At 43.9% G+C, this 17354-nt stretch overlaps 1 protein-coding gene across 2 annotated transcripts; it reads left to right on the forward strand.

Moving 5' to 3' along the window:
• The first annotated feature begins 159 nt into the window (after positions 1 to 159).
• On the forward strand, positions 160 to 16721 carry snx25 (sorting nexin 25). 2 transcript variants are annotated; one of them, XM_076103202.1, is made up of 22 exons: positions 161 to 367; positions 633 to 1357; positions 2191 to 2275; positions 3980 to 4196; positions 4775 to 4947; positions 6039 to 6225; positions 6725 to 6795; positions 7263 to 7453; positions 7724 to 7855; positions 8000 to 8149; positions 8271 to 8399; positions 8517 to 8681; positions 9016 to 9147; positions 10273 to 10413; positions 13692 to 13805; positions 14295 to 14372; positions 14659 to 14742; positions 14833 to 14950; positions 15129 to 15195; positions 15301 to 15482; positions 15574 to 15674; positions 15795 to 16721. In XM_076103202.1, the coding sequence occupies exons 2-22, from the start codon at positions 1007 to 1009 to the stop codon at positions 15858 to 15860; spliced, it is 2934 nt and encodes a 977-aa protein (XP_075959317.1). In that variant the 5' UTR covers positions 161 to 367; positions 633 to 1006; the 3' UTR covers positions 15861 to 16721. The 2 variants fall into 2 exon arrangements, with proteins under 2 accessions (XP_075959319.1, XP_075959317.1); XM_076103204.1 differs by lacking the exon at positions 10273 to 10413 and having other exon boundaries at positions 160 to 367.
• Positions 16722 to 17354: the final 633 nt, after the last annotated feature.

Here is a 17354-nt window from a genome sequence, read left to right on the forward strand (position 1 = left end):
TGATTATAGCCCGTTGCCTCCCAGCTGGTCCGTCTTTTCCCCAGTGCACCCACAACAACGTTCAAACTAAACGCCCCCGCCATTCGGGCTGTTCTGATACTTAAAACAGGCGCACCATCCACGGTTAACACGAGCGCTGATTGGCTGACAGCCTTCACGTTCACAGAGATTGTCAGTCAGCTGGAGCTCGGGGAGAATAACAGTAGCTTGTGTTGATCTGTTGGGCATTCTGGACTTGATTTATTCTGTCGTTGCGTTTATAATACGTTGAATTCACCTCTGAAAAAGGTGAATTCAACGTGCAAAGTTACTCCACACAGGAAAGCCAGAATGTAGCGCTGTTGTCGCTCACCCTTCATAACGACAGGTAAGTAAGCTAACGTTAGCTGATGTTAAATTGGTTGCTTAGCAAGCAAGCTAGTCGGCTAGCTGTCAGTATTTCAGTTTGCGTAGTAGTCAAACTACACCGCAGTTCGCGGTTATTTGCTGTTTTTTGCTTGTATTTGATGCATTTTGTAGTTTTAAAGTAGCTAACAGTAACTTATATTGGCTACTTAGCTAGTCGAGCTTCCTGCTAGCCCCGTTGGTTAGCAACAGTCACTAAGCTACCCTTCCACCTATTTGTCTCCAAGGTGACGGTGGATGGTGCTCCGGAGCTTCATCTCTCCCATCGCTCCCCGGGTCTCTGCTCTCTGAGCGACCCCTGTCGGACGATTCCAAGTCAACCCCGGTGCCCCGGTCTACCGTGGATGACTGAGCTGACGGGGCTCCGTGCCGACTGTGGTGGCTGCCGGGCGGGCCGATGCTAGGAGCGCGGACACCATAGCGGCGTGGGTTGGAGGGGAGATGTCAGAGCCGGGATGCCTCGTCTTGGAGACAGCGCTGTAGTCGAGGGTACACACGAGTGCACACAGTATACCTACCAGTCGGACTTGGCGTATAGACTAGCGGACCACATTTCCAGCCTAACTAGTAGTGGCACATATATGGATGGTGGGGTCGCAGCATGCCCACCCCCTCAACCACCACACCATCACTGGCTGGAAGGAGTAGCAGCGCCGGCGGAGAAGAGTGGCCCATGTCTGCCACCTCCACCTCCGCCGTCGGCTCCTCTTTCCGGTTCGTTCCGGCTTTCTGCCTGGGCGTGGCGGCAGCAGTAGTGTTTCAGCTGGCGTGGGGAGGCCTGACCCTCACCTCGTTCTTCTTGAAGCTCTTCATCTATGTGTCGTTCGCCCTGCTGTGTTTCCTGGCTGGGAGCTTTGTTCTGCTGGTCCGGAAGAGTCCTCTCAAAGTCAGCTGCTTTGACAGGAACAGGAGGCAGTCAGATGTGCGGCAGGGGTTCTTCAACAAGCTTATGGTAAGATTCTGGTATTGGTATTATTATTATTAATCACACACTGTCGGCAATGCACACACTCTCTACCAGCACACTATGATATTGCATCTGCATTACACCATGAATTACAACCAACTGCTGGAATCCATTGATGGAGAGGAAACTGACACATTCTACTACAAATTCTAAGGGCACTTCTCTTCAACAGGAACAACATGTTGAACACACACATCTGTGTTCCATATTATTCTCACTCTCCTCTCCATTGCCCCCCCCCCCAATTATTTCCTGCCCCTTTCCCAGCTTTCCACTCTCTCTCATCTTCTTCCTGGATTCCTCGCTGTGTTGCTCTATAATAGATGAGGTGGTGTCACGGTGCTGAATTTAGACACACGCTCAGATACAGGGTGATTTATTCCGCAAGCAAAGTAAATTATGTCCCTGCAACCGGCTGGTGGTTTTGTGTGTGTGTGTGTGTGTGTGTGTGTGTGTGTGTGTGTGTGTGTGTGTGTGTGTGTGTGTGTGTGTGTGTGTGTGTGTGTGTGTGTGTGTGTGTGTGTGTGTGTGTGTGTGTGTGTGTGTGTGTGTGTGTGTGTGTGTGTGTGTGTGTGTGTGTGTGTGTGTGTGTGTGTGTGTGTGCACTGATTGATGTTGACAGTGGAGGAGTATTGTCAAGAACATTTGTCTGGTCGACATGCTGTATGAGCTGTGACAAATTTGGGCTGCCTTTAGAATTTGAGGCTTATTAAACGCGCTGCTCTCGGTCTTTTCCCTCTCGTCCAATATTTCCACGATTTTTATGCTGCCTCCACCATCTGTGATGGGACGTGATCTCTGATTCTCTTGTTTTTCAGGCCCGTTTTTTGGTGCCCGCTCAGGAGTCAAGCCAGAGCAGGAGGGTGGTGGTGTCGCACAACGTGGACAAAGCTCTGAAGGAAGGTAATGGATCGCCGCCGCCGAACAAAGTGCACCAACAAGTCAGGATTCTTGATATGCTTGAGATCGCTCGAGCATCAAATGTGATATTTTGTGTTTTAAAGCTTCACGTTTACTGCTCGCACTATAACAACAGAATGTATGGGACGAAAAGGAAAGCCAGCTTTTAGGTTTGAATTCATCTCTAAATCCACCTCTTATATGCCATCTAGTGCACTGTAGTCCCTTTCTCATAGTATTACAAGGTATTTTCAGTACTGTGCACTATCAAATATGCTACCGGCAGTAGCACAAGTTTGCTTTCAGCTATGCTTGTTGCAGCTGTAATCATACATGTCAAAATATTAAACAGCATGTTTATATCTCAATTTTTTTATCACATTAATAACATCCAACTACTTTTTGCTAAAAATCCCACAATGCGGTTCTTTAAGTTAACAAATGTGTGAGTTTCAGTTCTGCTACGCTAATTCCACAGTGTTTAAAAAATAAACTCAAAATAGAGTTTTACACGTCCCTCAAAAATCAATCCGCCTCTATTTCAAAGAGTGTCACTTAAATGTTTCTGACACGGTTGAAACACTTGCAGCTTCTGCTTTTTAATAAACAAACCAAAAAACTGCTGACTGAGGCACCATGTCCCCTCAGTGATCCCTCCCACTCATAGTGGATTACAACAGTACAACGTCCTGGGCACGCACGCACACATACACACACACGCACACACACACACACACACACACACACAGAGGCAAAGTACGTCTGGCTGCCAAGTAACAGATGTATTTGCATATGCGTATTTGCATATGCTCCAGTGTGTGTTTTGAAAAGCTTTTTTTTATGGCCGAGTTTATGAAGACATTATTAGGTTGACAGTTGAGACCTGCCATGTCACTTATTCAAATAAAGTTTATAGAGTTTCTGTATTGGTTTTGTGTTGCTCAATTCTTGGATTTAAACCAAGCAACCAATTCAAGGCATTAGCGTCCCGGAGGAGCTGTGGTTATTAGTTCGCTTTTTTATGATTGTTAGGAACAGCATGCAAGAAAATGTATTAGAACTTCCCCTGCTGTAACAATGGCCTCCAAAGCAAAAGAAGATTGTGCTCGATAGTGTTCTAATTTGGTACGTGGTATTTCAAACACATTTAGGATTATTGGGACTGAAATGGAGGTGATCTAATGTGCACTTGAACTACTATCAAAGCACTAGCTTTTCCGTCCATCCACTCATCCATCCATCCAACTTTTTTTTTTTTTTTTTTTCAGTGATTTTGCTTCTTGTGCAGCATATATGATAAAGCTGCTGTCAGTTATGGCTTTAAAGTAACATCTACATGCAGCCGGGGGAAACCACAGCAGCACGATAAGCAGCGTGTATACAAAATAGATGGGACGGATGATACGTCTCCACCGTTCAAATGCTGCACCAGCGGGACATGAAACTAGTGCAGTGGGTGATTCAGGGGTCCTGGGAGATTGGAGCATTCGCAAGGAAAACCGAGCCGGGACAGCTCCTCTTGTTTAGAAAGCTTGAAATCTCAGCAGCCATATGGTTCGTGCACAAAATGGTGTCGGTAGAATATTACTGACTGCATCTTTAAACATTGAAAAAGTCCATTTCTCTTTCCTCAACGGATTCACATTTGCATGTAGAGAGAGAACTGCTGTCTGACTCTTCTCTCTCTGTCTCCATGTCTGTCCCCAGTGTTTGACTACGCCTACAGGGACTACATCCTGTCCTGGTACATCCCTCTGAGTCATGATGAGGGCCAGTTGTACTCCATGCTGTCGGAGGACTGGTGGCAGATGATCGGGCAGCTGCGATCCAGGCTCGCCAACATCGACCTCGTCAACGTGGTGTGTTACGACACCATCCGAATCCTACACGCACACTTCACCGACCTCAAGGCTGCATCTGCAAGGTATACACACGCGCACACACACACGATTGTGAATAGTTTACTTTAGCTTAGTTGATGCTTGGGTGTGTGTTCCTCACACACATCCTTCTCAGTGCTGACTCACAGTTGTTTAACAGAAAATATGTCAGCCCCCCCCCCGCCAGTGTTCATACATAGTTGTTTTGTGTGTGCAGATGGGGTGAAATTGTTGCAATAAACACCATTAATATCCTCTGCACCCGCTTCCTCCCTCTCCAGTCAGCGTCCGCCAGGTACACTTCCAGACAGAGTGATGACTCACACATCATCTGGTTTCATTATCCCGGCAAGTCGGACGAGACTTATGATTTGATCGCACTACAGAGACGTCCGGCCTCCCTCGTCTTCAGTACTTTAGGAACAGTGTAGCAGCAGCGCGTCTCGTTCAGTCGGGCTTTAGAGGCAAACAGATATGAAGTACAATATGAAGTACGAATAACAATGGCAGTGTTCGCTCTGTTGACCAAATGGGATCTCATACGTGTCATCTGACATCTCTCTCTCTGTGTCTTTGCATTCATGTCTCAATCCGTGTCTCCTTCGTACGTGTGTGTTTCCAGACTAGAGGAGAGTACTCGGCCGTTTCCTCTCCATCCCTGTTTGGTCAGTCCGGACTCCGAGCTGGCCTTCCTCCGCTGTGTAGCCAGAATACTGCTGCTATGTCTGCTGCCACAAAAGGATGCCAAGTCACATACACTACGCTGCTGCCTCACAGAAGTCATCACTACTAAAGGTACAAGTACTGCGTATGGCACTACATGTATTTGGGTCAGCTAGTGAACACGTACTCTAAAGTCGGGTACCATTTTATCCCGAATTACAAGTAAATTAGCTTTCTTTTCACGGCAGACATTTTGATATGACTGCAGGAAAGGCACAGGTGTAATTTATAACAATGAATGATGGCTGCATTCCATTCAGGTGTTCTGGTTACAAGGTCCTGGTGTTGTGCATGCTTTGGCTTCTGTTCCGGCTTCTGTGGAAACTCAAATGGAAGTTAATGTTATTAGTGGCGCCTGCTAGGACACGTGAACATGTCTGCTGTGAAGGATGATAAAGCAGACACGGATAACATCATAACGCTTTCCGTCACATCAGGGATTTTGTGATGAAGGTTTAATAATAAGTGTATTTCACGAAAGCATCTGCATATGTATATCTCATACTTTTATCAGACACTGATGTCTGTTAGGTTTCTTTCTTCTGAATCTGTCACTGTGTGTGTCTGTGCTTCCTGCTCTATAGTGTCAGCTACATCAGTAATTGTTTTACTGACATGTCCCAATAAACCATGTCAGGGAGCCAACAGGCCAAATACCAGAGCTGTGGAACTGGAAATTCTACATTGAATGTAACCACCATTCTTAGTGTCAGTGATCACACCCGCTCTTTGCCTGCTGCGAATAGTAATAGGGTCAGTATTTATGTATTTATGTATTGCATAATATGGGAGTGGAAATGCATCATTTTCACAGCTGCTATTTGAACTCTAGAACTGCATTTCCCACAGATTTGTCCCTCTGTGAGCTTGAAGAGTAACTCGACACTCAACCCACGTTTTTGAATTACATGTGCAGTCACTTTCAATTTCGGCAGGTAAAAAGATGCATTGGGTTGTACGAGTGAATCACGACTCGAGTTACATGTGCCGCTACAGAGGTGCATTAAGTAGAGTGCAGATATCTCTGTATATATTGTGCCTGAATGAATACAACCAGTGCTGTAAAGTGTCGTCAAACAGACTTCACTCAAACTGAAAAACAAGTGCAGAATTCGGTCGATCATTCCGTTCACCTATAGCTGTCGTCTCTTTGTGTGCTGCAGTGTTGAAACCTTTGGTGGAAGTGCTGAGTGATCCAGACTCAATAAACAGGATGCTGCTGTCCCAGCTGGAGCAGAGGGAGCAGCAGGCTGAGCAGCAGAAGAAAGCCTACACCTACGCTGCCTCCTACGAAGACTTCGTCAAACTCATCTCAAGTTCTGCCGATGTCAATTTCCTCAAACAACTCAGGCATGACACAAACGGCACACACAGACTTGCCTTATTAAACGGAGTGTCCCGTACGGACGTGGACTTCTTTAAAAGAACCATACTGTGTGTATACAGTACTCTCAAATATACACAAACATTTAACCGCCAGTCTGTTTTCTGCTGTGGAGTTACCATGGGAACAGACGGTGTCTCTTATACTAGATCTAAATGCGGACTGGACATGATACTGTTCTACTCTCTTGTTAGTTTGAGAATGAATGGCTCAATACTGAATTGTTGCTAATATATTTATATATACATCTAAAGTCTGTAGACATAGACGCAGTAACCTCCATGTTTACAGACTACGATATGTTTTGAGCGTTTTAGAGTTAACACGCATTTTATCATTGTTCCACATTAGAGCGTATTTGTCTTGTTTACTCCAGTAGTATTCAGTTTATTCATCCTAAGACAATGTTATCAGTTGATTCCAACAAGTGATTGATGTTTTGCATCTGTCTCTCTCTCTCTGTAGGTATCAGATAGTGGTAGAGATTATTCATGCCACCACCATCAGCAGCCTCCCTCAGCTCAAGAAGCAGAAAGGTACAGAAACGCTTCATCGTATGACAGGCCGAAAAATTATTACACAAAACCCCCCCAAAAAAGTGGAAATTTAAAGCTGGGGTGTGCAGTTCTCTGGTCGTGATTATGATCCCGATGCCGTAATATAGCGTCAACTCTGAGAGTTACCGTCCTGTTTTCCTCGCAAAACGGTGGCTCTGTAAAGTCCTTTGAGATAACAATGCTGGAATAGCAACTTTTTCTGCAGGATTTTTCTCCATTGAATCAAGCTCTCACAATCTGAAGGGACGTGTGCTCGCTTTTGCATTTGCAGAACGGTCAACAAGAACGCCCTCTCTCTTAAGTGACCAGTGACCAGTGCCATGTATGGCACTTTGTTCATCAGCAACTACACTTTCCCTAAAGAACCTATTTGTAACATGAAGTTAGTGACGTCTAGCAACTTTATCTTGGTGTTACTGTGTGACTCACACTGTTCCCTCTCTTAGAGCGAAAAGGTAAAGAGTCAGCAGCCATGAAGGCAGACCTGCTGAGGGCCAGAGATATGAAACGATACATCAATCAGCTGACTGTTGCTAAGAAACAATGTGAGAAAAGAATCCGCCTCCTCGGCGGACCAAACTATGAGAACAACGAGGAAGGAGGGACCGATGAAGTGGATGAGCCTCAAAGTCAGAAGGTACGACTCGGCTACAGCTGGTGTGGTCTTGGTTGAAAACAAGTTGCTGAATAATTGAAAATGAGAATATTGTAGTTTTATAACATCATATCAAATATTAAGAACGTTTTATATGATATATTTCGGCAACTCGCAGCCATAACCATCTAGATTGAAAAAATAGCACTTCCGGTACTGTAAGAGGAAGATGCTGGAGGACTTGTGCTTTGGGTCAAAGTGTGCTCCACATGGCTGATGTTGTGTCATCTTCTCTCTCCTCCCCACATCCAGATTCTCCAGTTCGATGACATCCTGTGTAATCCAGGTTACCGGGAGCATTTCCGAGTTTACATGGAGAGAGTTGATAAGAGAGCTCTGATTAGCTTCTGGGAACTGGTGGAAACACTGAAAACCGCCAACAAGGTGACTGCAGTAGGGTTTAGCCTAATGCTGCTAATAGTGCACGGTATTAAAGGGGGTGGTGATCTAGTAATAAGTGACATCGGTGCTATAGTAAAACACATTAATATGATGAGTAACCGCTTATGTGTTTGTTTACGTGTGCAGAATGAAGTGCCCCAAATCGTCGGGGAGATCTACCAGAAGTTCTTTGTGGAGAGCAGGGAGATTCCAGTGGAGAAGTTTCTCCTGAAGGAGATCCAACAGAGTCTGGTGGGGAACAGAGGAACACAAGTCTTTGTCAGACTACAAGAACAGGTCACTGCTGCTTTTATACTAACGAACTGTAACTCATGGCTCTCCTTATTAAAAGGTCCACCGTGTCAAAATGCTCTACACTGACAACAAAGCATTCCCGTTGCTCTCTTACATCCTCCAGGTGGCCGAGACGATGAGAGAGCGTTACTACCCCTCCTTCCTGGTTTCCGACCACTACGATGGGCTGATCAGAAGAGACGAGCAGGGCAGCCAATCACAGTGCAGCACGGAGGAGAAGGAGGAAGAAGGGGTCAGACATGCATCATTTTGTCGAAGGGTCAAACTGTTAAGATACTCAAATGTATCACGCCTAAGTGTGTATACCTCTGCTAGTACACATTGTAATACATATACATTTCTGCTGTAGTGCCAGGGTCTAGATGCAGGAGAGGAGGTGGGTGATGAAGGCAGTAAAAGAATCAATGAGCAGGCCAGCTACGCCGCTACGAAACTCCGCCAACTCTACGACAAGCTGGAGTACAAGCGACAGGCCCTGGGCTCCATCCAGAACGCACCCAAACCAGACAAGAAGGTAACGAAAGAAAATGAGAATTCACTCCATAAGTTCCCAGCAGAACGGCATTAAAAACACCCAAACACAGGAAACAAGTTGGTGAATGTGCACATCCAGTGTCGGAAAGATGTTAACTGCTTGAGCTGAAGAAAATCTTCTAATAAATCTGATTTGCTTAAAAGCCTATGGACCTGCTCTTGGGCATTTGTATACTTAAAGCTTTTGAATCTGAATAACTTGACAGAATATGCACAACACTCACTTTTCTGACGAGGGTTAAAAACGTCTTAATGTCACTTTCAGTCACTGGTTTGCATGCTGGTTCAAATGTGCATCTCTTGTATGTCTGTAGATTGTGAGCAAACTAAAAGAGGAGATCGGAGCCATGGAGAGAGAACACGGTGAACTCCAGCAGCACATCACCAGGACTGACTGGTGGTGTGAAAACCTGGGCCACTGGAGGGCTGTGATCACTACTGCTGAGGTACTTTTGTTGTGCTGCTACAGGCAAAAGTGGCCTAAATTCAATGGCCTCCATGTTTCCTTTGGGCATGCGGGTCAGTTCAGTTCACACTGGAATCTGATATTGGACACATTTAATGAATAATGTGAACATCAAAATAATAAAGAGAGAAAAATCTGAGCAAAAAAAAGCGAGTTGAGCATTAAGGCTTGCAGTTTGAACGTAGTCTAACTCAGTGGTCCCCAACTACCGGACCGGTACCGGGCCGTGGATCATTTGGTACCGGGCCGCACAGAAAGAATAAATATTATATTATTTCCGTTTTATTGATTATCAGAGTCTGAAAGAAGTTTTATTTTGAAAAATAACCCGATTCTCTCGCAATTTCATCCGCCTGTGCGTCTTGACGTGTCTCGGTCACGTGATACGTTACCTCAAAAATTAAGCCCGCGAAAATGAGTAAATAACTTTTGGAGAGCGTCTTTGCAAAGGGAGAAAGGAGACAAGAAGAGCTACAACTTCCAAGAACAAGAAAGCTTCATTTAACAGACAATATCAGGAGTAATTCTGACGCGCCAAACCCGCTCTGCAGAATATGTGTCGACAGAGGAAGATCAGCTGCTGGATATTGTAAATGACGGTGGCCTTAAAAGTATGTTTGAGACAACAACTCTGCTGGTGTTTGGATTAAAATCAAGGCTGAATATCCGGAGATCGCGACTAAAATGCTGAAAACCCTGCTTCCATTTCACACATCCTCTTTGTGAAGCGGGATGGTCTGCAGTGACGGCAATCAAAACAAAATTACGGGGTAGACTGGACATAAGGAACACACTTCGGGTGTCATTGTCTCCCATTAACCCCAGATGGGACCGTCTCGTTGCAGAGAAACAAGCTCAGGGCTCCCACTGATTCAGCGTTATTGAGAGTTGCATTTATTTATGCATTTTATATTTGTTTTCATGCCGATCGTATCATTTTATTTCGTCGTATTTTTCCGCCACACCTTGAAGGCCGGTCCGTGAAAATATTGTCTTGGGGACCACTGGTCTAACTGGCTGATTTCCACTTTACATCAACATGCTTTTTGAAAGAGCAGAAATCTGTTCTTGTATGTCGATCATATTGAGACATTTCTGTGTCCAGGCTACCGAGGAGGGTGGAGAGACAGTAGCTTGTTACAGTGTGTGTGTAAGCCTGGTAGAAGGAGAGGAGACGGCCAACAGTCGCTGGAGCGTCCAAAGGAAACTCACTGAATTCCAGATGTTGCACCGCAAACTCACAGAGGTAACACAGCACCAATATACGGTGCCTTGCATAAGTATTCACCCCCGTTGGATGTTTCATCCTTTTGTTGCTTTTATACATGAAATCATGGTCAATATAATTTGGCTTTCTTGACAAGAATTTGCAAAAAAACTTCTTTAATATCAAATTGAAAACAGATTTTTTTCAAAATAATGTCAATTAATTTAAAATATATAAGGTAAAGTAAATGATTGCATAAGTATTCACCCCCCTTCAGGTCAGTATTTAGTAAATGTACCTTTGGCTGCAATCGCAGCACTGAGTGTGTGTGGATGTGTCTCACTCAGGCAGGCACATCTGGACACGAAGACTTTTCTCTATTCTTCTTCAAAACAGCTCAAGCTCTGTCAGGTTGCTCAGGGATCGGGCGTGAACAGCTCTTTTCAAGTCCAGCCCCAAATTCTGGATTGGATTGAGGTCTGGGCTTTGACTTGGCCACTCCAGAACATTCACCTTGTGGTCTTTGAACCATTCTGTGTAGCTTTTGCTGTATGCTTGGGGTCGTTGTCTTGCTGGAGAATAAATCTTCTCCCAAGTCGTAGTTCTCTTGCAGACTGAGTCAGATTATCCTCCAGGATTTGGTGATATTTTTCTGCATTCATGTTCCCCTCTACCTTTACAAGCCTTCCAGGGCCTGCTGCTGAGAAGCATCCCCAGAGCATGATGCTGCCACCACCATGCTTCACGGTGGAGATGGTGTGTTTGTGGTGATGTGCAGTGTTTGGTGTTCGCCAAACATAGCGTCTCGTCTGATGGCCAAAAAGCTCAATGTTTGTCTCATCAGACCAAAAAACCTTCTTCCAATTGACCTTGGAGTCTCCCACATGCCTTTGGGTGAATTTTTTCTACAGTGGCTTTCTCTTTGCCACTGTAGCTTCGACTGGTGAAGAACCCGTGCAACAGTTGCTGTATGTACAGTCTCTCCCACCTGAGTCACTGAAGCTTTGAACTCCTTCAGAGTGCTCGTAGGTGTCTTGGTGGCCTCCCTCATCAGTCCTCTTCTTGCCCGGTCACTCAGTTTGTGAGGACGGCCAGCTCTAAGAGATTTAAACAAGTGGCATCCTCCTTCCATTTCTTAATGATGGACTGAACTGAACTCTGTGGGATGTCCAGTTAGTTGGAAATCTTTTTGTAGCTTTTTGTATCTCCTGACTTGTACTTTTCAATGATCTTTTCTCTGAGTTGCTTGGAGTGTTATTTTGTCTTCATGTTGCAATTGTAGCAGGAATACTGATGAAACAGAGACTGGACGTCCCAGACACAGGTGTGTTTATACTGAATTCACTTGACACACATCAACTGCACTCAGGTCATCTCCATTTCACTACTTGTGACACTGCTGGCATCAACTAGCTGGACTTCTGTTGAATTAGGTCTAAAGGGGGTGAATACTTATGCAAACACTTATTTTACACTATTTTTAATTAATTGACATTAGTTTGTAAAAATCTGTTTTCACATTGACATGAAAGACGTTTTCTTTGCAAATTCTTGTCAAAAAAACCAAATTATATTGACCATGCTTTCATGTATAAAAGCAACAAAAGGGGAAAACATCCAAGGGGGTGAATACTTATGCAAGGCACTGTATATATGGTTTTATATTGACTAGCTTTGTGGGTCAATGTAGCACGCACTGAGGAGTACCGCTTCAGTCAACTACATTTACCATCAACCAGTGGCGGGCCGTGCATTTTATACCTGGGCCTTCACTGCTGTCCTGCAGCTGAACCAGCTCCTAATAACCTCATTATGACGACACAGCTATGGTTATTTGTTTCTAGGGGTGTAACTACACGTATTCGTATTAAACCGTTCGGTACGAGGCTTACGAACTGAACAATACGTTTGAATAATACTAGTGCATTTGGAAAATGCAGAAGCTTAAATTATAAGAAATATCATTTTTTCTGCGCTCACGTAGGAGACAACGGACTGTGTGACCTCTGAACCCGGAACAAAACAAAAAACAGCTGAGTTACCGCACGTGTGTTCTGGGAGTCTACGCTAAACTAGCTTAACGGGAAAATAACAGCAGCAAACAAGCTACGAACTCTCCCCGCAGCGTTTAGCTGTTCCCTACTGATTCAAACAGGGCTAAAGCAATCGCCACACAATCCCCATTTCTCCAGACCATCATTCTTGCTTTGTAAAAGAAAACAACAGCCCAAACAGATTCAATTGTCTGGACAATAACTCCGCGCATGACGGGATGCTTCGTAATTAACGGACAATGCATATAGTCCAAATCTATATAATTAACACAATGACGACAGCAACAAACTCACAAGAACCAGTCACATATATTCATGACAACAAAGCATGACAAATCAATCCAGCAGACCTGCAGCGGAACACCTACACACTCGAGGGCCATTCAGATATTAGATGTAAAAAAACAAACGCAGTTGACTTACAAAATGCTGTTCACTTAAAGACAAACTCCATCCTCCTTTCTTTGTTGACAAAGAGTTTAATCCCACGGTTAAATCCCAACTCACAAATCCGTTTCTCCTCCTTCAGCCGTTGAGTGATACAAAAACAAAGCTAGGTAAAATAAATAAATAATCTACACCAAGCAAATTGCAAAAAATGTCATCATTTCTTCCATATCTTTCAATTTGAACCCCTACTACTCCGACTAAGCTCTGCTGGCTACCTTAAGTTTCGTTTTCCAATAGTCACGTGCTCGCCCACTGACCAATCACAGCGCACGCATCACCTCACTGCAGAGCTGTACCTGGAAACTGAGCTGCACGTTAATGCTGATGTACTTGTAGGCCAGCTAGCAGGCTCTGACACATCAAAGAATACGCCCAACATGTCAAACTAAAGATCTGATTGGTTGAAGACTATGACAATCAACAATATCGTCCCCATTCACTTAAACTGCACATGGATTCACTTGTGAGTCTGCAGGCCTCGGGCCTCTCTTCTTACCTAGAGACACAGAGGTGAGATCTGATTGGATAAAAGCTCTACTTAAAACAAGCTGCACTGGAAGCAGAGCAACTGAGGAAGACAGTAGCTGTGCAATGAGAAAATAAGATAATAGGGAAAATATTTTTATAAATTATAATACATGTAGTGTATTTAAGAAGTATTATAAAATAGCTATAACTTTGTGATTCTGTCTAGGCCAGCAGAGAAGGCCTTGCAGGCCCTGACGGCCCACCACTGCCATCAACACTGATTAGTAACCCACATAAAAGGTGGCTAATTTCCCCTTTAATCCTTGGTGCCTTCTTCTTCCGCAGTGTTTCCCATCGTTGAAGAAACTCCAGTTACCATCGCTCAGCAAACTTCCCTTCAAATCCATCGACCAGAAATTCTTAGACAAGAGCAGAACTCAGCTCAATGCCTTTCTCCAGGTAAACAAGCTAACAGCAGTACTGTAAAGCTGTGCTACACCCGAGTCATTTTATGACTGACTTGACAAGACGAACACTTTGGTGCTTGGTGTCTGCCGTAACAGACAATACAACTCTTTATACTAACAAATAAAAGCTTGTTAACTTCAACATAACGCACATATTTAAATACACTAGAGCAGATATGTAAGGGTACTTGTACTTCTGCAGTTGCCAAGAGGTACATGGACTGTGAAATAGAAATGACAGTTTGTTAAAAACGATACATATCGGGGCAACTGAGCACCACGGGTTTCTTTCAAGAGCTCGTGAAAACTAAGCGAGCAGAGAAGTAGAAACTGGTTAGACATAAAGGTTTGGAACCACCGCACTGGAGGACAACACGCAGCTCACACTGCCTCTTTGTAGTGTATGACACCAGCTAAATGATGTTGATGATGACACTCTGTGTGTGTGTGTGTGTGTGTGTGTGTGTGTGTGTGTGTGTAGCGTCTGCTGACAGATGAGCGATTGTGCCAGTCAGAGGCTCTCTATGCGTTCCTCAGCCCGTCCCCAGAGTACCTCAAGGTAACCAATTTCTCATTCTTACGTTTCAAATAAGTCAGGGCACTAATTCATTCCAGTTAATTAAAAATGCCTGCATGTGAAGCAGCAGCCAATATGTACACAGTCCTATCAGTTATTGAGCTGCTTTTAACTCGATACACAACGACACTATAAAAAGTGATGATTTGTTCCCTTTCTTGATTATTACGTGTCCGGTTCGTTTGTCCTCACCTGGACGAATGATTCCATACGATGATGATGATTCTATACATTGTGTAGTGATGACATCTTGTTCAATGCTTTGAAGGTGATGTCAATCCAGAAGAAATCGTCTTTCTCTCTGGCCTCCTTCCTGGAGAGGCTACCTGGAGACTTCTTCTCCCACACCGAGGTACTGCATCATATATTCACGACCGCTAGAGGAACGGTAACTCGAGGACTGTCCTCACTGAGATTGTGTGTGCCGTGTGCAAATGTCTAGGAGGAGGCTGACGATGACAGCGACTTGTCCGACTACGGCGACGAGACGGACGGGAGGAGAGACGCCCTGGCCGAGCCCTGCTTCATGCTCATAGGAGAGATCTTTGAACTCAGAGGGAGTGAGTAGTGCACTGTTGTCCCTTTTAATCACTGTCCCCTTTTCCGTTTTAATATCAATATAGAAATAAAAAAAGGTACACCTTTGTGGTTTTTGTTGGAGGTGCAGTTAGTGATTTCTGACAGTGGATTTATCCATTCTGTTTCCTTCTCATTGTCTGCCCCCCCCCCCCCCCCCAGTGTTTAAGTGGGTGAGGAAGACCCTAATTGCACTAGTCCAGGTGACATTTGGACGAACCATCAACAAGTAAGTTCTAACAAGTTGGCATTTTGATAAACTATGCCTACTTCAATCATGAAGTACGTTTCAGGATTGACTTTGTTCCATTTATTCCCACTGTCTTTATTCTAGACAGATCCGGGACACGGTGAACTGGATCTTCTGTGAGCAGATGTCGGTGTGTTACATCAATGTGTTCAAGGAGGCCTTCTGGCCCAACGGGAAGTTGGCACCTCACGTCAAGGTCCGAACTGACTCCGAACGCAGCGAGACTAAGGACCGGGCTCAACAGAAACTACTCGACAATATCCCAGGTAGCTGCAGAACACTCACTGACCTGTGGATGTAAAAAGCATGAACACGTCTGATCTCGTCACTTTGTTTCAATGTGATCTGTTCTGTCAGATGCACTAGCAAATCTAGTCGGCCAGCAGAATGCCCGCTATGGAATCATCAAGATCTTCAATGTCCTGCAGGAGGCTAGTGCCAACAAACATCTTCTCTATGTAAGAGTGATGCATATGTCAATCTACAAACTGTTCCTTTAACTGATATATACTGTATGTATCGTACTATATGCAAGTACAGCTGCAAAACAAATAATTTTGTCTCGCTGTCTCCGCTAGGTGTTGATGGAAATGTTACTCAAGGAAGTGTGCCCTGAACTCAGCGCAGAGGTGGACAACATCTGAACAAACACTCACACACACAGTCACACACACACGTAACACAGAGTCTTTGGAACTAAGGCCTTTCTGTAGCTGACCAATCATAAACTGCCAAGCCAGACAGGGAGGTGGCCTTTTGGTTCAACCTCAGACAGAAAGCAGCTGTGTTGGTCAGAGCTGAGACACGTGCTGATTTGTGGAACTAGAACGCTGCTGTGAAACGATGAAACAGCTGGGCCGACACCTGTCACTGAAAGGGGCTGATGTTTTGACTTTGTTGTGGCACAGATCTGAACTTGTCCATCTGAACCGGGAGAAACCAAATGGAGTCCGACTTCTTCCTGTTTAAGCAGCCGTCTAACTAGACGGATCACATTTGCACCTGGAAGTCCACATTCGCGCAAGAACAAAATGTATTTTTGACATTTAAGTGAGCCACGTCTGCATTTTTCTTTTTTCTTATTTTGATGGTGCTGAAACGTCAGATCTGTACCACAACAAATCCGTTGTTCCTGTGTAAATCATGGCGGTCACTAGACTACAAAGACGAGTCACAGTTTGTGATAGTAAACGGCATGATTGTCTGGTCATCAGCTGTTTGATCTTGGTTACACGCATCAAAGACCGTTGAAGTTCCGGTTTCCTGTCGCCCTCTGAAGGCAACCAAGTGCGTCGTTGCCCACGGACCTCTGAACATTCCTCCTACACACAACCTGAGCAACACTTGTGTTCTGTGATTCTTGTTAAGGCTTATAATTGTGCAATATAATGTCATGTGAAAGTCATTGTGATGATTTTATTTATGATTATGATTGATAGATTTTATTTTTACCAAAAATTGTTTAGAGAGCGTTTATATAAGCAATAAATTGCAAACAAAAAGTGGATGTGGCGTTTTTGATTTTCTCTAAATGGTTTTTGATACTGAATTATATATTACTAGTATTGACACACATTGTCCAATAAACCAGCGTGTGTAAGCAGGAAACACTGAATAGTGTAAATCCAGATGTAATTGTCCCCAGCATTATTCATATTTTTATTTTACCATTCCTTGACTTGTCTATTATGTTTAACTATTTAATTTTTTTTCTCACAAGTGATGATTGAAATAAAATATAAATCTTCAATGAGTAAAGGTTAAAGACCCTGCCTTGCTCTTCCAAAGTATTTAGTTTGCCTACTTTCAGCAAAAAACAAGTACATAAAATAAATAATTTGAATGCAGTCCTACAATTAAAATGTTTTGTACTGATATTGGGAAAGCATATAGTAATGTTAAATAGAAATTAAAAAAAAAAAAAATTTGTAAAATGAGCAGCAGTGAAGACATTATTGCCATTTTAGCTATTACATTATTTTTAGTAGTATTCTGCTGCATTCACATAACATGGCACAAAACTTGGTATTTAAATGATTTAAAACAAGTAGTCGTTGCTAAAACTCTTCAACTGCTTGTGGATGAGATCCTGTTTTTTAACACTGCAACTGAAAGTGGTCGAAGCACTTGAAAATATA

The sequence above is a fragment of the Anarhichas minor genome, unplaced genomic scaffold (assembly GCF_050575085.1).
Source record: "Anarhichas minor isolate MPS153535 unplaced genomic scaffold, ASM5057508v1 ptg000028l, whole genome shotgun sequence".
Lineage (NCBI taxonomy): Eukaryota > Metazoa > Chordata > Actinopteri > Perciformes > Anarhichadidae > Anarhichas > Anarhichas minor.